Here is a 14,551-nt window from a genome sequence, read left to right on the forward strand (position 1 = left end):
GAAATAGTGAGCGGTGGAAAACCTAATCAGGGCCATTTAGTGAATCGTCTGCAAAGTCTGGTACAAGTCTCGCTTACTACTCTCTTTTCTTTCCCCTTTGGAAACTTTTAATTCGCATTACACCAAGAAACTTCACATTACACCAAGAACCTCACGGTCATGAAGTGTAAGATCCAAGACTTAAACTTAGGCAGAGAAGACTCTTCTCTTACACGACGCCATTTCTCAAAATTCAAAGCCCTAAACTCACAATTTGGCGGTAGAAAAAATGGCCAGGAATAAAGGGAGAGCTACGTACAGCAGTCCGGAAAAAAGCCCCACCTCCCGGATCTAGCCGACGCTGCCACCCGCTAACAGTGTCAGAACCAGGCTTCCGCACCGTTTTCCCACAAGGGCAAAGGGCCAATTACTCCAGTCTCCCGGCCCGACCCACATAAAACAGCACTACCCACACTCGGAGACCCTGTCCACCCAGGTCCCAGCCCGGACCCGGACCCTCAAAACCGATCTCGCCTTTCGGTCACCCGCGCGCCAGCGCTCAGGCGACGGCTGATGGCGTCACCTGCACTTCCGCCTGCGGCTGCGTTCTAATAACTGGGAGGAAGGAGGAAGGGAGGGCTGAAGGGTTGAGTGTGGGGGAAGTAGCAAGGAAAGAGAAGAAATCTAGGCGCTCGCGTGCGCTAGGGCAGTAATCGCAGGCCTCTCCCTCCCCGCGTGCCCCCCTTCGGAAGCCGCCCTAGGCACACTTCCCTCACCCTTTTCAGTGTTCCCTCCTCCGGGTGTCCCGACGCCCGGGTCTCCCTCTACCCCTCGGCCGCCCCCCCCCCCCCCCGCCTTTTCTCCCTCACGCTCCCTCCTTTTCCCTCCCTCCCATCGTCAGGCTCCCCGCCCTTAGTATCGCGAGACGAGGTGAGAGCTGGCGGAGCCTCGGCGGCAGCAGTAGAGGTGACCGAGGCGGTGGCGGCTGAGGCGGCACCGAGCGCTGTGTTGGCCCCGGTGCGGCCGAAGTCGCGGTAGAGCGTAGCCCTCACGCCCCTCCCCGTCCGCGCCCTCCCTCTTTCCCTGGGGATGGAGAAGGCGACGGTTCCGGCGGCGGCGGCGGCGGCGGCAGCAACTGAGGGAGAAGGGAGCCCCCCGGCGGTGGCGGCTGTGGCGGGCCCCCCCGCGGTGGCGGCGGAGGTCGGCGGCAGCGTTGGCGGTGGCGCCGGGGCTCGCTCGGCCTCTTCTCCTCGTGGGATGGTGCGAGTCTGCGATCTGCTCCTGAAGAAGAAGCCGCCCCAGCAGCAACACCACAAGGCCAAGCGTAACCGGACTTGCCGACCCCCCAGTAGCAGCGAAAGCAGCAGCGACAGCGACAACAGCGGCGCCGGCGCCGGCGGAGGTGGCGGCGGCGGCGGCACCAGCAGCAACAACAGCGAGGAAGAAGAGGACGAGGACGACGAGGAAGAGGAGGTTTCTGAGGCAAGGGCCTGGTTTCAACGGAAGGGGGGAGGAAAGGACTGTAAAGGGTAGGGCCGGGGCTGGGAGGGGATGGGGCAGATTGCTCTGGGTTGATCCGTCTTAGGGGTCGGGCTTTTGACTGCTCTCTTTCTTTCACCGGCCTAAATCTTGAGGTGTGGGAATGTGGGGGAGGGTAGCTGACACGTGGGGGTGGGTGAACCACAGAGTTGGTGAGCAGCATGTTGCCCTGGGATGGTTCACAAGGTTAAGGATGGAGGGAATTGGTTAGATTCCCTGTTTCCACACCCGGGGGGGTGAGGAGGTCTGCCTGGGGCCTGTAGGGCCACCATATTCCGGGGGACGGATGGGGGCGGGATCAAAGCGGGAAGAGTAAGATAATAGGTCTTTTAGGGAACGAGTAAGTGGTTTTTTGATAAATTTCTCCCAGGTGTCCGGTGGCGGGGAGCAGTTTTGGGGGACCTAAGGTTGTAATGGACTCCGAGCTAAATATTTGTGTATGTGAGAGACACGTGAGAAGCTGTACTTTTCCATACTGTTCTGCTACAGGTTTTTTTTTTTTCATAGCTACTGTGGCTGCCGAAGTAACCTTCACTTCTGGATCCCTGGGAGATTTTGGATGAACTGATCTTATATCCATATCCATTTATAAATAACTCAGTAGATGAAAAATATATTTGATTCTAACATTTTCTAAACTTGTATCTTCTAATGCTTTCTTGTTAAGGAATAATTAAGATAGGGCCTGCTGTTTTCCAGATAATATGAGGCAGCTAAAGTGTCTGCTTCAGAGCCAGGCTTGATTGTGGTGAGTTGGAATACGAAGGCCTCTTGGTTTGTCCTAGTGATCTGGTTTCATAATAATTGTTTATAATTTTTCCTGGTTCTACAGACAGGCGGCGTTGGAGGACCTTTTTCCTCAAAGAAGGCCATCTAATCAAAAAGCTCAGTAAAACACACCACACTGACAGCAAACTAAGAGTTATTTAGCCTTACTAGTTACCAGCTCCCTTCCAGCTCTCTTGTAACTTTCTTGTCCACTCCCTGAAATAGAAGCTAGAAAATCTTGATCTGGAGAAGAGAAGTAGTAACTTAAGGCAGCAGAAGGAAAACAGCGCAGGGCTGATTATAAACTTAGTTACAAGAGGGAAGAACAACTGAATTATCCAGGATATCACTTTCCCATTTATTCCCTCCCACGGAGATCTTTTCTTGGACCAAGGCTGTTTTTCTAAAAATTGTATTTATTTAATTCTGGATTCTGTTCAAATAGCTGATTTTTTTATAGAGACACCTTTTAAAGGGTTTGAGACTTGCCTCTTAGTTGGACCTCAGATTGGAAGATGTTATATACTAGGTATACAAGTAATAATTCAGGGATGTATATTAAAAAGATGAACTCTGCATTTAGCCTATTGAATTCTAAGGACAGATTTGTACTGATAGATTTTCTATTGGTCTAATTTGAGGTTTTGGGATGGTGGGTTGCTGAGGCTGCATTTGAAATAATGAAGAGAAAGATGTGAGATCCTTATCTCCAAAAAATTTACTTTGGTAATTATAATCATTCAGTTTGCTTTATTCTTCTCAGAGATGAGAAACCTTCTAGAGATGATCTAGTCCAATCCCTTTACATAAGACATGAGGAAATCAAGGCTTAGAGGAAACTGATTGTGGAGGGTGATAGAAGTAGAAATCAGAGTTTTTTTAATGGCTCAGACAGTATACTTTTATGATAATTTGTTTCCTTGTATTTCCTACCCCCCTTCAAAAAATAGGCAGTCAATTGCAAGATAACACAATCATGTAGCTTTAAGCAGAATACCAATTTTTAAAATTTTAAATTCTCCAACAAAAATTGTGATTTGGAATAAAGTCTTGAGACTTGAGTGCAGTAATTACTGGAATATTATGGGAACTTCACATACCTAGATAGCTTTTTGTCCATTGCAATTTGGCCTAATAAATTTAGTAGTTTCTTAAATCATGTGTAATGGACTTAAGTTTGTAGATGTTAATTTTTTAAGTCAGATTTCTTTTACGTATCTTGACATTGACCAATGAGGTTTTTTTTCCTAATTTTTAATGTACTTTGTACTGTCTTCTGCACAGTGGCATAAACAGTGAGCTTGTCATTTGTTATGAAGATGAGTCAGGAGAAATAGGTGTAAGAAAGTACAACCATTAAAAAAAATCTATGCAGGTACATGATGAGAGATGAGCAGACAGACAGAAATACAGTGTGTCTCTCGACCTGTCTCCATTTTTTGACCAAAATAAAGAAAGAAACCTCATGATCACATGGTCACTGTCCTAGAAACTAAGTGGCAGAGTTGTGAAAATTTTTTATTCTTTTAATTACTGACATCTGTATGGGCATTTAACTGACAGCTCAGTAGTTTAATTTTCTAGAGTTAGGAAATCTTGTGGTCTAATACACATTGTATGTAAGTTTTTTTTTAAGTTCTATTATAGGCTATGCAATGGAAAACTGTGGACAACATGCTCTTGAGGTTATTCCTCCAATAAAAATCACCAAGAGTTAAAAAAAAAAAGAATATGAAAGGTTATAGTTTTGGATTACCTAAAAAAAAAAGGTAATTTAATAAAAAATATTGCTATGAAGAAATGCTAGTTGGATGTTCTCTATATCTGCTGAAAGATAAAAAGTAGAAGGAAAGGAAATTTAAACAAAAGCCTTATTTTAAATGATGAAGAACAAGAGAATAATTTTTATGAAACATTAGAGTAGGTATTTTTCTTATCAATATTTCATAATAGATATAACATTGAAAGTGCATAATTGTCTTCACTTTCAGCGGATGACTGACCAATATTGAAAATAGACAAGTGTATTTCTTAACGTAAAAAAAAACATTATGCACTTTTCTTTTCAAATTAGTGGACCAGGTTAAATTACTTACTTGAAAATAGCCAGAAAAGATGTTGAAATTGAAAGAGTTAGTATTCTATTTCACAAGTAAAATTACATTCTGTTGAATGCATTTTTTTTCTCTATTTTTTTTTTAAATGTTACATTCAAACAATATAGGAGGTCCCCATATACCCCCCACGCCCCTTACCCTACTCCTCTCACATAAACAACCTCTTTCATCATCATGGCACATTCATTGCATTTGATGAATACGTTTTGGAGCCCTGCTGCACCACATGGATAATGGCTTACATTGTAGTTTACACTCTTCCCCCAGTCCACCCAGTGGGCCATGGCAGGACATACAATGTCCGGTATCTGTCTGTGCAGTACCACCCAGGACAACTCCAAGTTCTGAAAATACCCCCACATGATATCTCTTCTTCCCTCTCCCTACCCTCAGCAGCTTCCGTGGCTACTTTCTCCACGTCAGTGCTACAGTTTCTTCCATTACTAATCTCAATAGTTCATAGTAGAATATCAGTAATCCATACTCTATTCGTTCATCCGGTGGACTCTGGGATGGCTATGTCCCCTCCGCCTCTATATCAAGAGGGGGCTTAGATTCCACATGGATGATGGATGCAATTCTGCTTGCAGTTGTAGGCACTGAATGCATTTTTAAATATAGTTGAAAAATGTTTCCTAGAGCAGAAATTAAGGGAAAAACTTGTTATGAAAAGGTACTCTCTTAAATTAAAAAGTAACATTTTTGTTAAAGATGCATAAAATGTAAACACAGTAGGAATTGATCAGAATTCTATTTATTTTTATAGGTAACCTGAGGCTTTAAATTTAAGACAAACCTAGTGAAGAAATTTTATAGAAGGAGAGCCAGTAAATAAATTAGTCCTGACTTACTCATTCAGTATCGAAAGGCTACAAGGCCAGGGAGAATCTGCAGACATAAAAGAATTAGAGTTGAGAATGAGCTCAAGTCAGGGTGAAAGAAAAATTATTTCAGAATTAGGCTGTGTTCCTTAAACTCATTTCTGAGTTTTCTTGTTTTTGTTTTTTCCCAATGGAAAAAATGTCTTCAAAGTTCCTCCATTGTAATTGTTAGAATCCCGGGTTAGCCCAGAGAAATTTCCTTGTTCCCTAATTTTATCTCTTAATTGATGAAGTGGTATTTGTTTGTAAACTAGATATTCAGGTCTTTGAAGAAATAATTCTTTCCTTACTATAATGATACTTGTCTTCTGTCCTGCTTAAGCGTAGTACTTGTTTTTTTTTTTTTCCTTTTAAAAAAAGTGAATAACTAATACTTAGGGAGTATCCAAAATTCATTTAGGAAACAAAGAGAAGGAATAGATATTCTCCTTTCTTGGGTCCAGGGCCAAATACCTGAAGTTTGGATTTCAAAATCTAATGTCTTCGTTCCTTCTCTTACTGATGGTGATCTTACCTAGATATTAGGAGGAAAGCCATTTAAACTGATGTTGAACACATGATCCAGCTTGGAGCCTCCTAGATATATTTACATTTTAAAACATAAAAGCTAATACTTAATTCAGTGCCTACTGTGTGTCAAGTTAAGATAATAGTTAAGGGCATGGAATCTGGCTTGGGTTCAAATCCTTAATCTGTTACTACTTAACTTTGTGTCCTTGGGTAAATTACTTAACCTCTCTGCATCTCAGTTTCCTCATATGTGAATGATGATAATAGTAGATGCTACCTCATAGCGTTATTGAGAATTAATGTAAAGTTAATACAGTTTCCATGTATTGTCATTCTCACCATATTTGAAGTAGATCCCACCATGTTTGTTTCATTATTCAGTAAATGTTTGAGCTAAAATGTGCTGTGACATTGTGCTGTATATACTGAGGATACAATCGTGGTGAGGAAAAGTATTTTAAGACACACTGATTTTAAAATGCACCAATGATTAAATATAGATATGAGAAGGTTATCATGAGTAAGGTGGGTCTTAGTTTTGGGAGTATACAAATGTTGGGGGATTGAGTGGGGACCTTCATTTTACAGGTAAAGATACTGGCTTAGAAAGGTGTTGGGTAACTTCATCAGGATCACATAGCTAATGTGTGGCAGAGTGGGGATTTAAACTGTATCTGTTGATTCCAAGCCTGCTCATTCATTCATTTATTTACTCACATGCTTTACTATGCTGTATAATGTTGAGTGCAACATCTCTGAGGCTGGTATTTCAGGTCATGTTAAAACAAGATCAGATCTTGGGAAGATAGCTTTTGGCAGTAGGGAAGCCATTTAAGATAAGTTGATTATCCCAAGGTTTTCTTTCGCTCTTCTTGTTCTGAAAAACTCATAAAAATAAGTAAAAAGAAATACAGAAAGATGCAGATGTATGTAACATACCTATTATTCCCACCATCTGATATAACAGTTGTTAACGAAATGAAACTTAATAGTGAAAACTATAATACAAGTGCCCTTCAATACCAATCGCATTTATATTTGGCTCTTTCCCTCTTTAGAGGCAATCTCTTGTTTCCCCTGCCCCTTAAGATTTATACTTTTGATAGTTATCTGCTCTTATGAAATTAAAAATTTCCTTTTCTTTTTAAATAGGCATTATTAACTTGGTGTCTGGAGAGGCTATGAATACCCTGAAATTAAATACAAGGTTTTGTGGAAGGTACTTATAAGTGTTTGTTTTTCTTCCTCTTGTTTCTCTCCTCCTCTGATAGAATATATGCACAACTTATGTTAATATTCGGCAAGGTCTGCTACCACTACTTCCTCCCTCTTTCCCTTCTTATTTTGAAACATTCTCATAGCAGCAGTGGGAAATGTGGCAGCCATTCATTTGGATTGTTTGGAGGTGGGAAACTGCTTTATAAAAGAAGGTGATGTGGCAAAAAAGGTCTGTTTAATAAAGTACGGGTCCAAGATTGATTTCTTCTTTCTGGTAAAAGCCATGAACTTTCCTCTCAGATTTTCATATTTTGCTTCATAATTGATGAAGCAGTTTCCATCTAGTCTATTATGGACTGTAGGGTCTGAGGAGTAGAAATAGCAACTGTGTCTAATACATCTTTATATCTCCTATAGCACCTTGTGTATTATATTAGCCTTAGCTTCTTATCTTTGCTACATTTTCATGATGTTAAATCTCAATCTGTGAAGTAAAAATATTTCATGAATATTTCTTTATTAACTGCTTACTCCGAGAAAAATATTTGGGACCTCAAATCTTAAGGTTTAAGCCTTCTGGCTTTAGCTGTACCCTAATTCTCAGTTTGGTCTAGTCGTTATTAACTTCACCATCCAAATTGAAATTAGTAGAGTATTGTGAAAGTTCTGTGTGTTCAATAATTGATATCAAAGCAGCACATTTTAACTTTCAGAAATTCACTAAACTATTAAAATTTCTATTGGTATTCAATTATGTAACCCAGTTGATCAGGAAAACAGTTTTATGTCCTGAGGGAGTGTAGTAACTGCATTTATGAGAGCAGTTTATTCTGTGTTTTTATAAACATAATTTAGTGGGTCAGAAAATGTGAATGTAATGAGGCTCCTTGTAATTTTTCCTTGTAACTTGACCATAGATGAAAAGTTTTCACTTCACAATGGTGTGTGAAGTAGTGCCTGCTGATACCACTTAGGTGTTTGTTAGGACCAATAGGGGGCACCAACATCTGTGGTAAACTGCCGAGCTCAATTAATTACTTTTGGCTTTTGAAAAAAAAACAAGTTTTTAATGAATTGAAGATTCCTTTTAGTCCTTATCTACCTTGTATAGTTATCTCCTTCCATTTGCCACCCAGAAGAAAATACTTTTCATGATTTATGATGCTTAACTCTTCAACATTCTTTTTCATCTTTGGAAACTATTTTTATTCAGTCATGAAAGGAAGTGGAATTGTGGAACAATATAGTTGGAGTTTTAATTACTGCAGAGGAAAATGTTGAGTTTTACTTTCCCAAAGAAATGAAACTCCAAGTTAATAGAGCCCTAATTATTGAAATCATAAGGTAGGTTGCTTTCTGTCATCATATAACATTCATAAACATTAAATGGTCTTTTAAATGTGCTGTCTTTTTAACTTTACTTCTTAGTGACACCAGAAGTAAAAGGGGATTGGAAAGAACAAATGTAAAAATCAGAGTAATTTTGGAATTTCTTCTGGAGCCAGTATTATTTTGGTGTTTTTATAGTTTTGATATATGGTGAAATCTTTCTCAAAGCTTGCATATAGACTGTAGTGAGTTGCGCTTCTGGGAATGGACAACAAGCTTATTGTGAATGGATTTAAAAATAGTAAATAGGTTTTTATGAGTCAAGGGTTAAATAATATGCCTTTTTAAGGTAAATGGCCAGAAGTGTCGTATGTTTTCTGGAGTAAAAATTCACCACAATGTTGGGCAAGATTAAATCAGGTAACCAAAATCATAATTCTTATTTAAAATAATGTTGTAATCTATCTACACAAAGTATGTATATTTCTGGCCTTTTATAGGGATAGAAACCATGATCAAGGAGGATTGCAGACTTTACTGGCTAACTTTATTATATTCTTTATTGCTTATTATTTAATGTTCAAATTAACCAGTTACTCAAATCTGAGCCATAAAATAACATGGAGAAAAATCTGGGGTATACTAGACAGAGTGCATTCAATTTTGAAAACAAGTTAACTTTTCATTTCTTGAGATTATATGAGAGTATATACTAGGCAGGTAAATTGATGTAACTTGCCCATAGCTGTGCTTCTCTAGTGAACATTTCCTTCTTTTTCCTTTTCTGAAGCAGCTATCAGCTGGTTTGATTTAACATCTTACTTTTGTCTATACACCCCCTTCTCCCGAAAATAACGGAAATAAACAAAAGTGAAGACATAAAAACCTATCCTAAAATTCTTGTTTTGAGTCTTTTTCTTGTGAATTGTCTTTTATTAAGTTTAAGCACTTTTTGATTGAAAACTATTTCAGAGAGATTTATGGAAAGAATGGTTTTTTAGTTTTTAATTTGGAATAATATACGTTAACTCGGGACTCTTTCCTGTCACTGTAAATCTGAAACCCAAGAAGAAAAGGAAGACCATCTGTTTGTGTTGTACCAGATTTATTTCTAGTTTAGTCTTTGACCCCATTATCATCTTTTCCTTTTCTATGTACATTCTCTTCTTATTTTCTTATATGCAATTAATAGCTAAAATAGTCCTGTTTCAAAGTCTCTAGCATAGCTTTTACTAGGGTGAGATGCTGTACAGGGGTTAATTCATTTGCTTGACAAACATTTATTGAGTATCTCTTATGTGTGGCTTTGTCTCTAGTAGTCTAAAACATTTCCCTCACAGTGAATATGAAAAGTTAGCTGTATTTAACATAGCTATATATATATTGAGTTAAATGATTTTATACATGTTGTAGTTAGTAAACTTTTAAACTTATATGAATGGAAAGTTGACAGTGTAATAGAATTCAGTTTTCCCAATGATTTTTAGCATTTAAGTATTGGTCATTAATATAAACTTCTAACTAAATTTATTTAGCATTATTGAGACCTAGCAGAATCATTTAGGGATCATGAGGAATTTGAGGAAGCTAAAACATTATTCCTAGCTTCATAAAATTTAAATCTTGTTGAGAAAAGACTAATAATAATAATTACATTGAGAGGCTATGTTTTCAGTGTAACTGTGTTTTATAAGTGTCTCAGAGTCACTCACTGCTTTCTGGCATTTTCTCTCTTTTTTTTTTTTTTCTAAAGATGAAGCCTATACATGATATATTTTCAGAGTGTCCTTGACAACTAAATTACACTAAAGAATCATCTGCCCTAATTTTACCCTGAAGATTTTGCAGTAAGAAGTGGTACCTATATTAATATATTATACTTGTGATTTTTGCAGGTAGGGATGTGTTAAAATAGGAGAAATTGACCGAGGACAGTGTAAGACAAAATATTTAATCTCTTCTGATTTATGTTTTAAATATAGTATTTATAATTAAACATTACTAATTATTATATGTATTTGTAGAAAACTTGCAAAATAAAAACAATATAAAGAAGAATATAAAAATCATCTATAATCTTGCTCTTCAGAATTAATCATTGCTATTGGAAATGTTTTTTTAATTCCTTTTCCTTGGTATTAAATTATCTATTCTACAGGTCACAGCTGTCACTTAGAAATTTTGTTTGCCAAAAGTTTCACTGATGAGCATTCTTCAAATATATCTGTTGAAGAGATTGGTCTTCTGATAGTGTTTATTTATTTAACTGTAAAAGGTCATAAGTGCGTAAGTGAATTCATACTTGTAATTAAAATCTTCTAGTAGTTTTTTTTTTAATCCCACCTTTTCTCCAGGTAAATGCTGGTAACAGGTTGGGGTGTGTCAAATGTTCCATTTCTCTTTCTTGGTGAGAGTGAATGAATGTTTGCGTATGTGTGACTGTGAGAGTGCATTAGGATTACTATCCATCGTATAGTATGGATGTTCATAATTTATTTTGTCTTTTATGTTGATAGACATTTAGACATTTTCAGTACTTGGCTATTACAAATATAATGCTAAACTGAACATCCTTTTATAGTTACTTATAGGCATAAAATATTTCTGTGGGTAGATTCCTGGAAATGGAATTGCTGTTCCAGAGGGTACACACATATTAAATTTGATAAATATTCCCAAGTTTTACTTCCATCAGCAGTACAAGTATGCCCCTGGATATGATTAATCTTAGTTTTTAAATTAGTTAAACATAAAATGTTTTATTTTCATTTTTATTTTTCTGATTACTGTCAACATTGAATAAATTTTCATGTTTATTTTTCATTTGAATTTCTTTTGAAAATTTGTTTTATCCTTTACCTATTACTTTATTAGTATTATCTGTCTTTTTCTTAGTGCTTTTTAGGAGCAATTTATATTTGTGGGTATTAATCCTTCATGGTGTTATTTCTTGCACATATACTTTGTTTATGGTGTCTTACTATATAGAAATGTTTATATTTTGTGTGCAGTAAAATGTGTTATTCTTTCATGGCTTCTGGAAACCTTCCTTACTCCATATTCTAAAGATATACTTAGAAATTTTCTTTTCATGCTTCTGTATTTTGATTTCAAAGATAAGTAGATCTCTTTTTGAATATAGTATTTAATTGTTCTATTCATTTCTTATTGTTTTTTGTATAACATTTGTTTCAGTCGACCAATCCTTGCTTCTTAAAAAGTGCCCTCTTTGCTTCTGTAACACCATCTACTCCTTTCTTATTTCTTCCTCACTAGCTGTTTGTTGTCTTTGTTGCTTTCTCCTACCCTCTTCACTGTATATCCTTTGATTGTTTGGTACCACATTGCTCAGTCCTGGGACCTCTTGTCTTGTATCTGGTCTCTCTTCTTAGGTGATTTTTATCCAGTCTTGTGTGTATCCATATGCCATTGACTTCCAGATTTATATCTCCTGCGTAAACTTTTCTTGAGTATTAAACTTACCCTTTGTCTAAGCAACATTTGTACAGCCTTTCTTCCAACACATCATTCTCCTCTGTCCTCAAGAGAATTAATCCAAAGTCCCATCCAGCTTCATTACATGCAGCTTCATGTGAAGGATATCAGCATAATGCCTTTCCTAGCAATTAAGTAAAAATGTGACCTTCCTTGATTCTGGAATCTATACCATAATAAACAATTTATCTTTCCCTCTTTTATCCAGCCCATTGCACACCTTTCTAGGCAGGAGTTGTGACAACTTTCCCTGGCAACTGTGTTAAGTTCCTTGGTTGATTTCTGATTTTTCTCTGTGAGGGGAATGCCCTTTCAAATGTCATCTTTGTCCTTGGCTTTGTCTTTTAGGTTTTTCTTCCTTGTCTTTTATCTTCCTTGGCACATCTGAAGTAGGAATTTGAGAGTATGACATCCCTAGGAATTGTACAACTTTTGTAGCCTCTTAACTGCTGGTATAGATTTGGCAGTTGGAGGGTTACTCAATGATCAGTCATATGTTGCTTTAGGCTGGTAATATAGTTTGGCAGTAAACTCTTTCAAAAGCATAGTAGGTTTCTATTCTGTTTTCTTTAAGTCAGGTCCATGTGATATTAAGTACAACAAAAAATCTCCTTTAATCATAATTTTGAAACTTGCTAGTTCCCTTGTTTACTAGTCTGTATACTAGGGCTGCTCTTCTCCCCTTCTTTGTTCCTTGCTTACCTTAAAGGCCATCTCAAATAATAGGTTTGGGTGATGTATCGGTCAGGATTCAACCAGTTGGATGCACAGACACATACATGTATACAAACACGTACATATATACACATATGTATGTTTGAATATATGTATATGTGTTAAGGGGTTTATGAAAAGGAATTGGTTTATGCAGTTGTTAGGGCTAGCTAAGCAAATCCAAAATCTGTAAGGCAGGCAGTTAGGATCATTGATTAAGTTGGAAGCCCCGGGCACAAATTGAAGCTATTCTCTACAAACAGATAGAAAAGCAGCTCCAATTCAGCTACTGTTTAGAGTCTCATTTGTCAGGAAGAACCCAGTCTCTTTTAAGGGTTCAACTGATTAGGTCATGCCTGCTGAGGATCATCTCCTATCTTAAAGTCAACTGATTAGGGACTTTAATTGTCTCTGCAGAGTCTCCTCACAGCAAACACAGGTTTGTGTTTGGCTGGATAACTAAGAGAAGGTATTTGTATATTACAAAATGGCTGCTGCCTGCCTTTCTTTATGCTTTATTTTAATTAATTTAATGTAGATAGTTGCATGTGCTAGTAGCTACCATATTGGAGGGTATAGATAGGAAACATTTCCGTTATCACAGAAAATTTTATTGGACAGCTCTGCCTTAAGATACTGACCTCATCTACAGAGTCTAATCTGGCTCACCAGCATCATGTCCATGTTCTATTCTATGAAAAATAAGAAACAGAAATGTGAGTGCAGATGTTCCTTTTAAGGAATTGACTAAGGAATTGCAAGTGTCACTTCCTGCTATGCCTAATGGTCAAAACTTAGTTCCATGGCCACAATTAGGAACTATAGCTCTTGTTTAGTGTCCATATACCCAGATAAAACTTGTGGAGAAGTGGTCTTTTACTAAGAGAAGGGTTGTGTAGACATTGGGAAACAATTGATGTCTTATGCGGATATAAATACAGGTTTACATTGTCTTTCTGGCTGGCAGAATTAGAGAATAAGTCCCTCTTTCCTTGTTCTGGAAGTAATTTTGGCCTAGATTGGGTCAAGTGCCCATTCCTGATGCAGCCACTGTCACTGGCAGTGGATATGCTATTCAGGCCTATGCCATGTTTTTCCCACCCCATGTAGGAGGTGGATTGGAATGGTTTTCCAAACAAAGAGGTTTCCATTGCCAGAAAGGTGGATTGGAAGGGAAAGAGTGTTGGACATAAGACCATCAAAGTGTAACTTGAATTTTTTTTACTTCTTCCATCCCACTACCATCATTCTAGCCCAGGCTGTTATCTTGCTTGGACTTCACAGTAGCCTCCTAATTTGGTCTCTCAATTCTCTCTCTCGTCTCCCTATACTTCATTCCTTCTCTATGCAATGAATAGATGAATTTTTCTGAAACATAAATCATTTTTGACTTCTCATTGCTCTTAGAATAAAATCCAAACTCCAAACTTGGCCTGAAAGGTTTTTTATGACTGGTCCTTCTTACTGCTCCAGCCTCAATTTATATCCCTTTCAATCCATTCACTATCTGCTAGTCACACTGGCTTTTATGTTTTTAGAACATGCAGTCTGTTGTGGATCTTGATCTTTTTACCTTTTTTCCGAGAATTTTCTTCTCCTGACTCTTTGTTCCTTTTCATCCTTTAGGTTTCAGCTTAAATAACCTTCCCTGTATAGGATTGTTGGAGGAAACTTTTACCCTCTCTACTTCTCCTTTTCTCCACCCTTTAGTCTACCTATAATTCATAAGTGAGAAATAGGAGACCTTGTTGCTCTTTGGCCAAGCTTTGCTAGTATTAAAACTTTAATGAACTCTTTTTTTTTTTTTCATTTTTTATGGCTACTATCCCATTGTGTGAATATATCACATTTTGCTTATCCATTCATCGGTTGATGTGCACATGGGTTGCTTCCACCTCTGGGCAGTTGTGTATGATGCTGCTATGAATATAAGTGTGTAAATGTCTGAGTCCCTGCTGTTGGGTCTATACCTATTGTTATTATTTCTCTTTTGTTCACTTG

General features: G+C 37.8%; 1 protein-coding gene across 5 annotated transcripts in view; it reads left to right on the forward strand.

Moving 5' to 3' along the window:
- The first annotated feature begins 620 nt into the window (after window positions 1-620).
- Window positions 621-14,551, forward strand: part of ANKRD17 (ankyrin repeat domain 17) — a 178,870-nt gene continuing 164,939 nt past the window's right edge. For 3 of the 5 annotated variants that reach the window (XM_004479686.5, XM_058297163.2, XM_058297145.2), the window contains exon 1: window positions 910-1,461. In XM_004479686.5, coding sequence (XP_004479743.2) covers window positions 1,069-1,461 — 393 coding nt within the window. In that variant the 5' untranslated portion in view covers window positions 910-1,068. Of the gene's footprint in view, window positions 1,462-14,551 lie in introns of all 5 variants that reach the window. The other 2 variants (XM_058297160.2, XM_058297143.2) reach the window with 2 other exon arrangements.

This window comes from Dasypus novemcinctus, chromosome 1 (assembly GCF_030445035.2).
Source record: "Dasypus novemcinctus isolate mDasNov1 chromosome 1, mDasNov1.1.hap2, whole genome shotgun sequence".
Taxonomy (NCBI): Eukaryota; Metazoa; Chordata; class Mammalia; order Cingulata; family Dasypodidae; genus Dasypus; species Dasypus novemcinctus.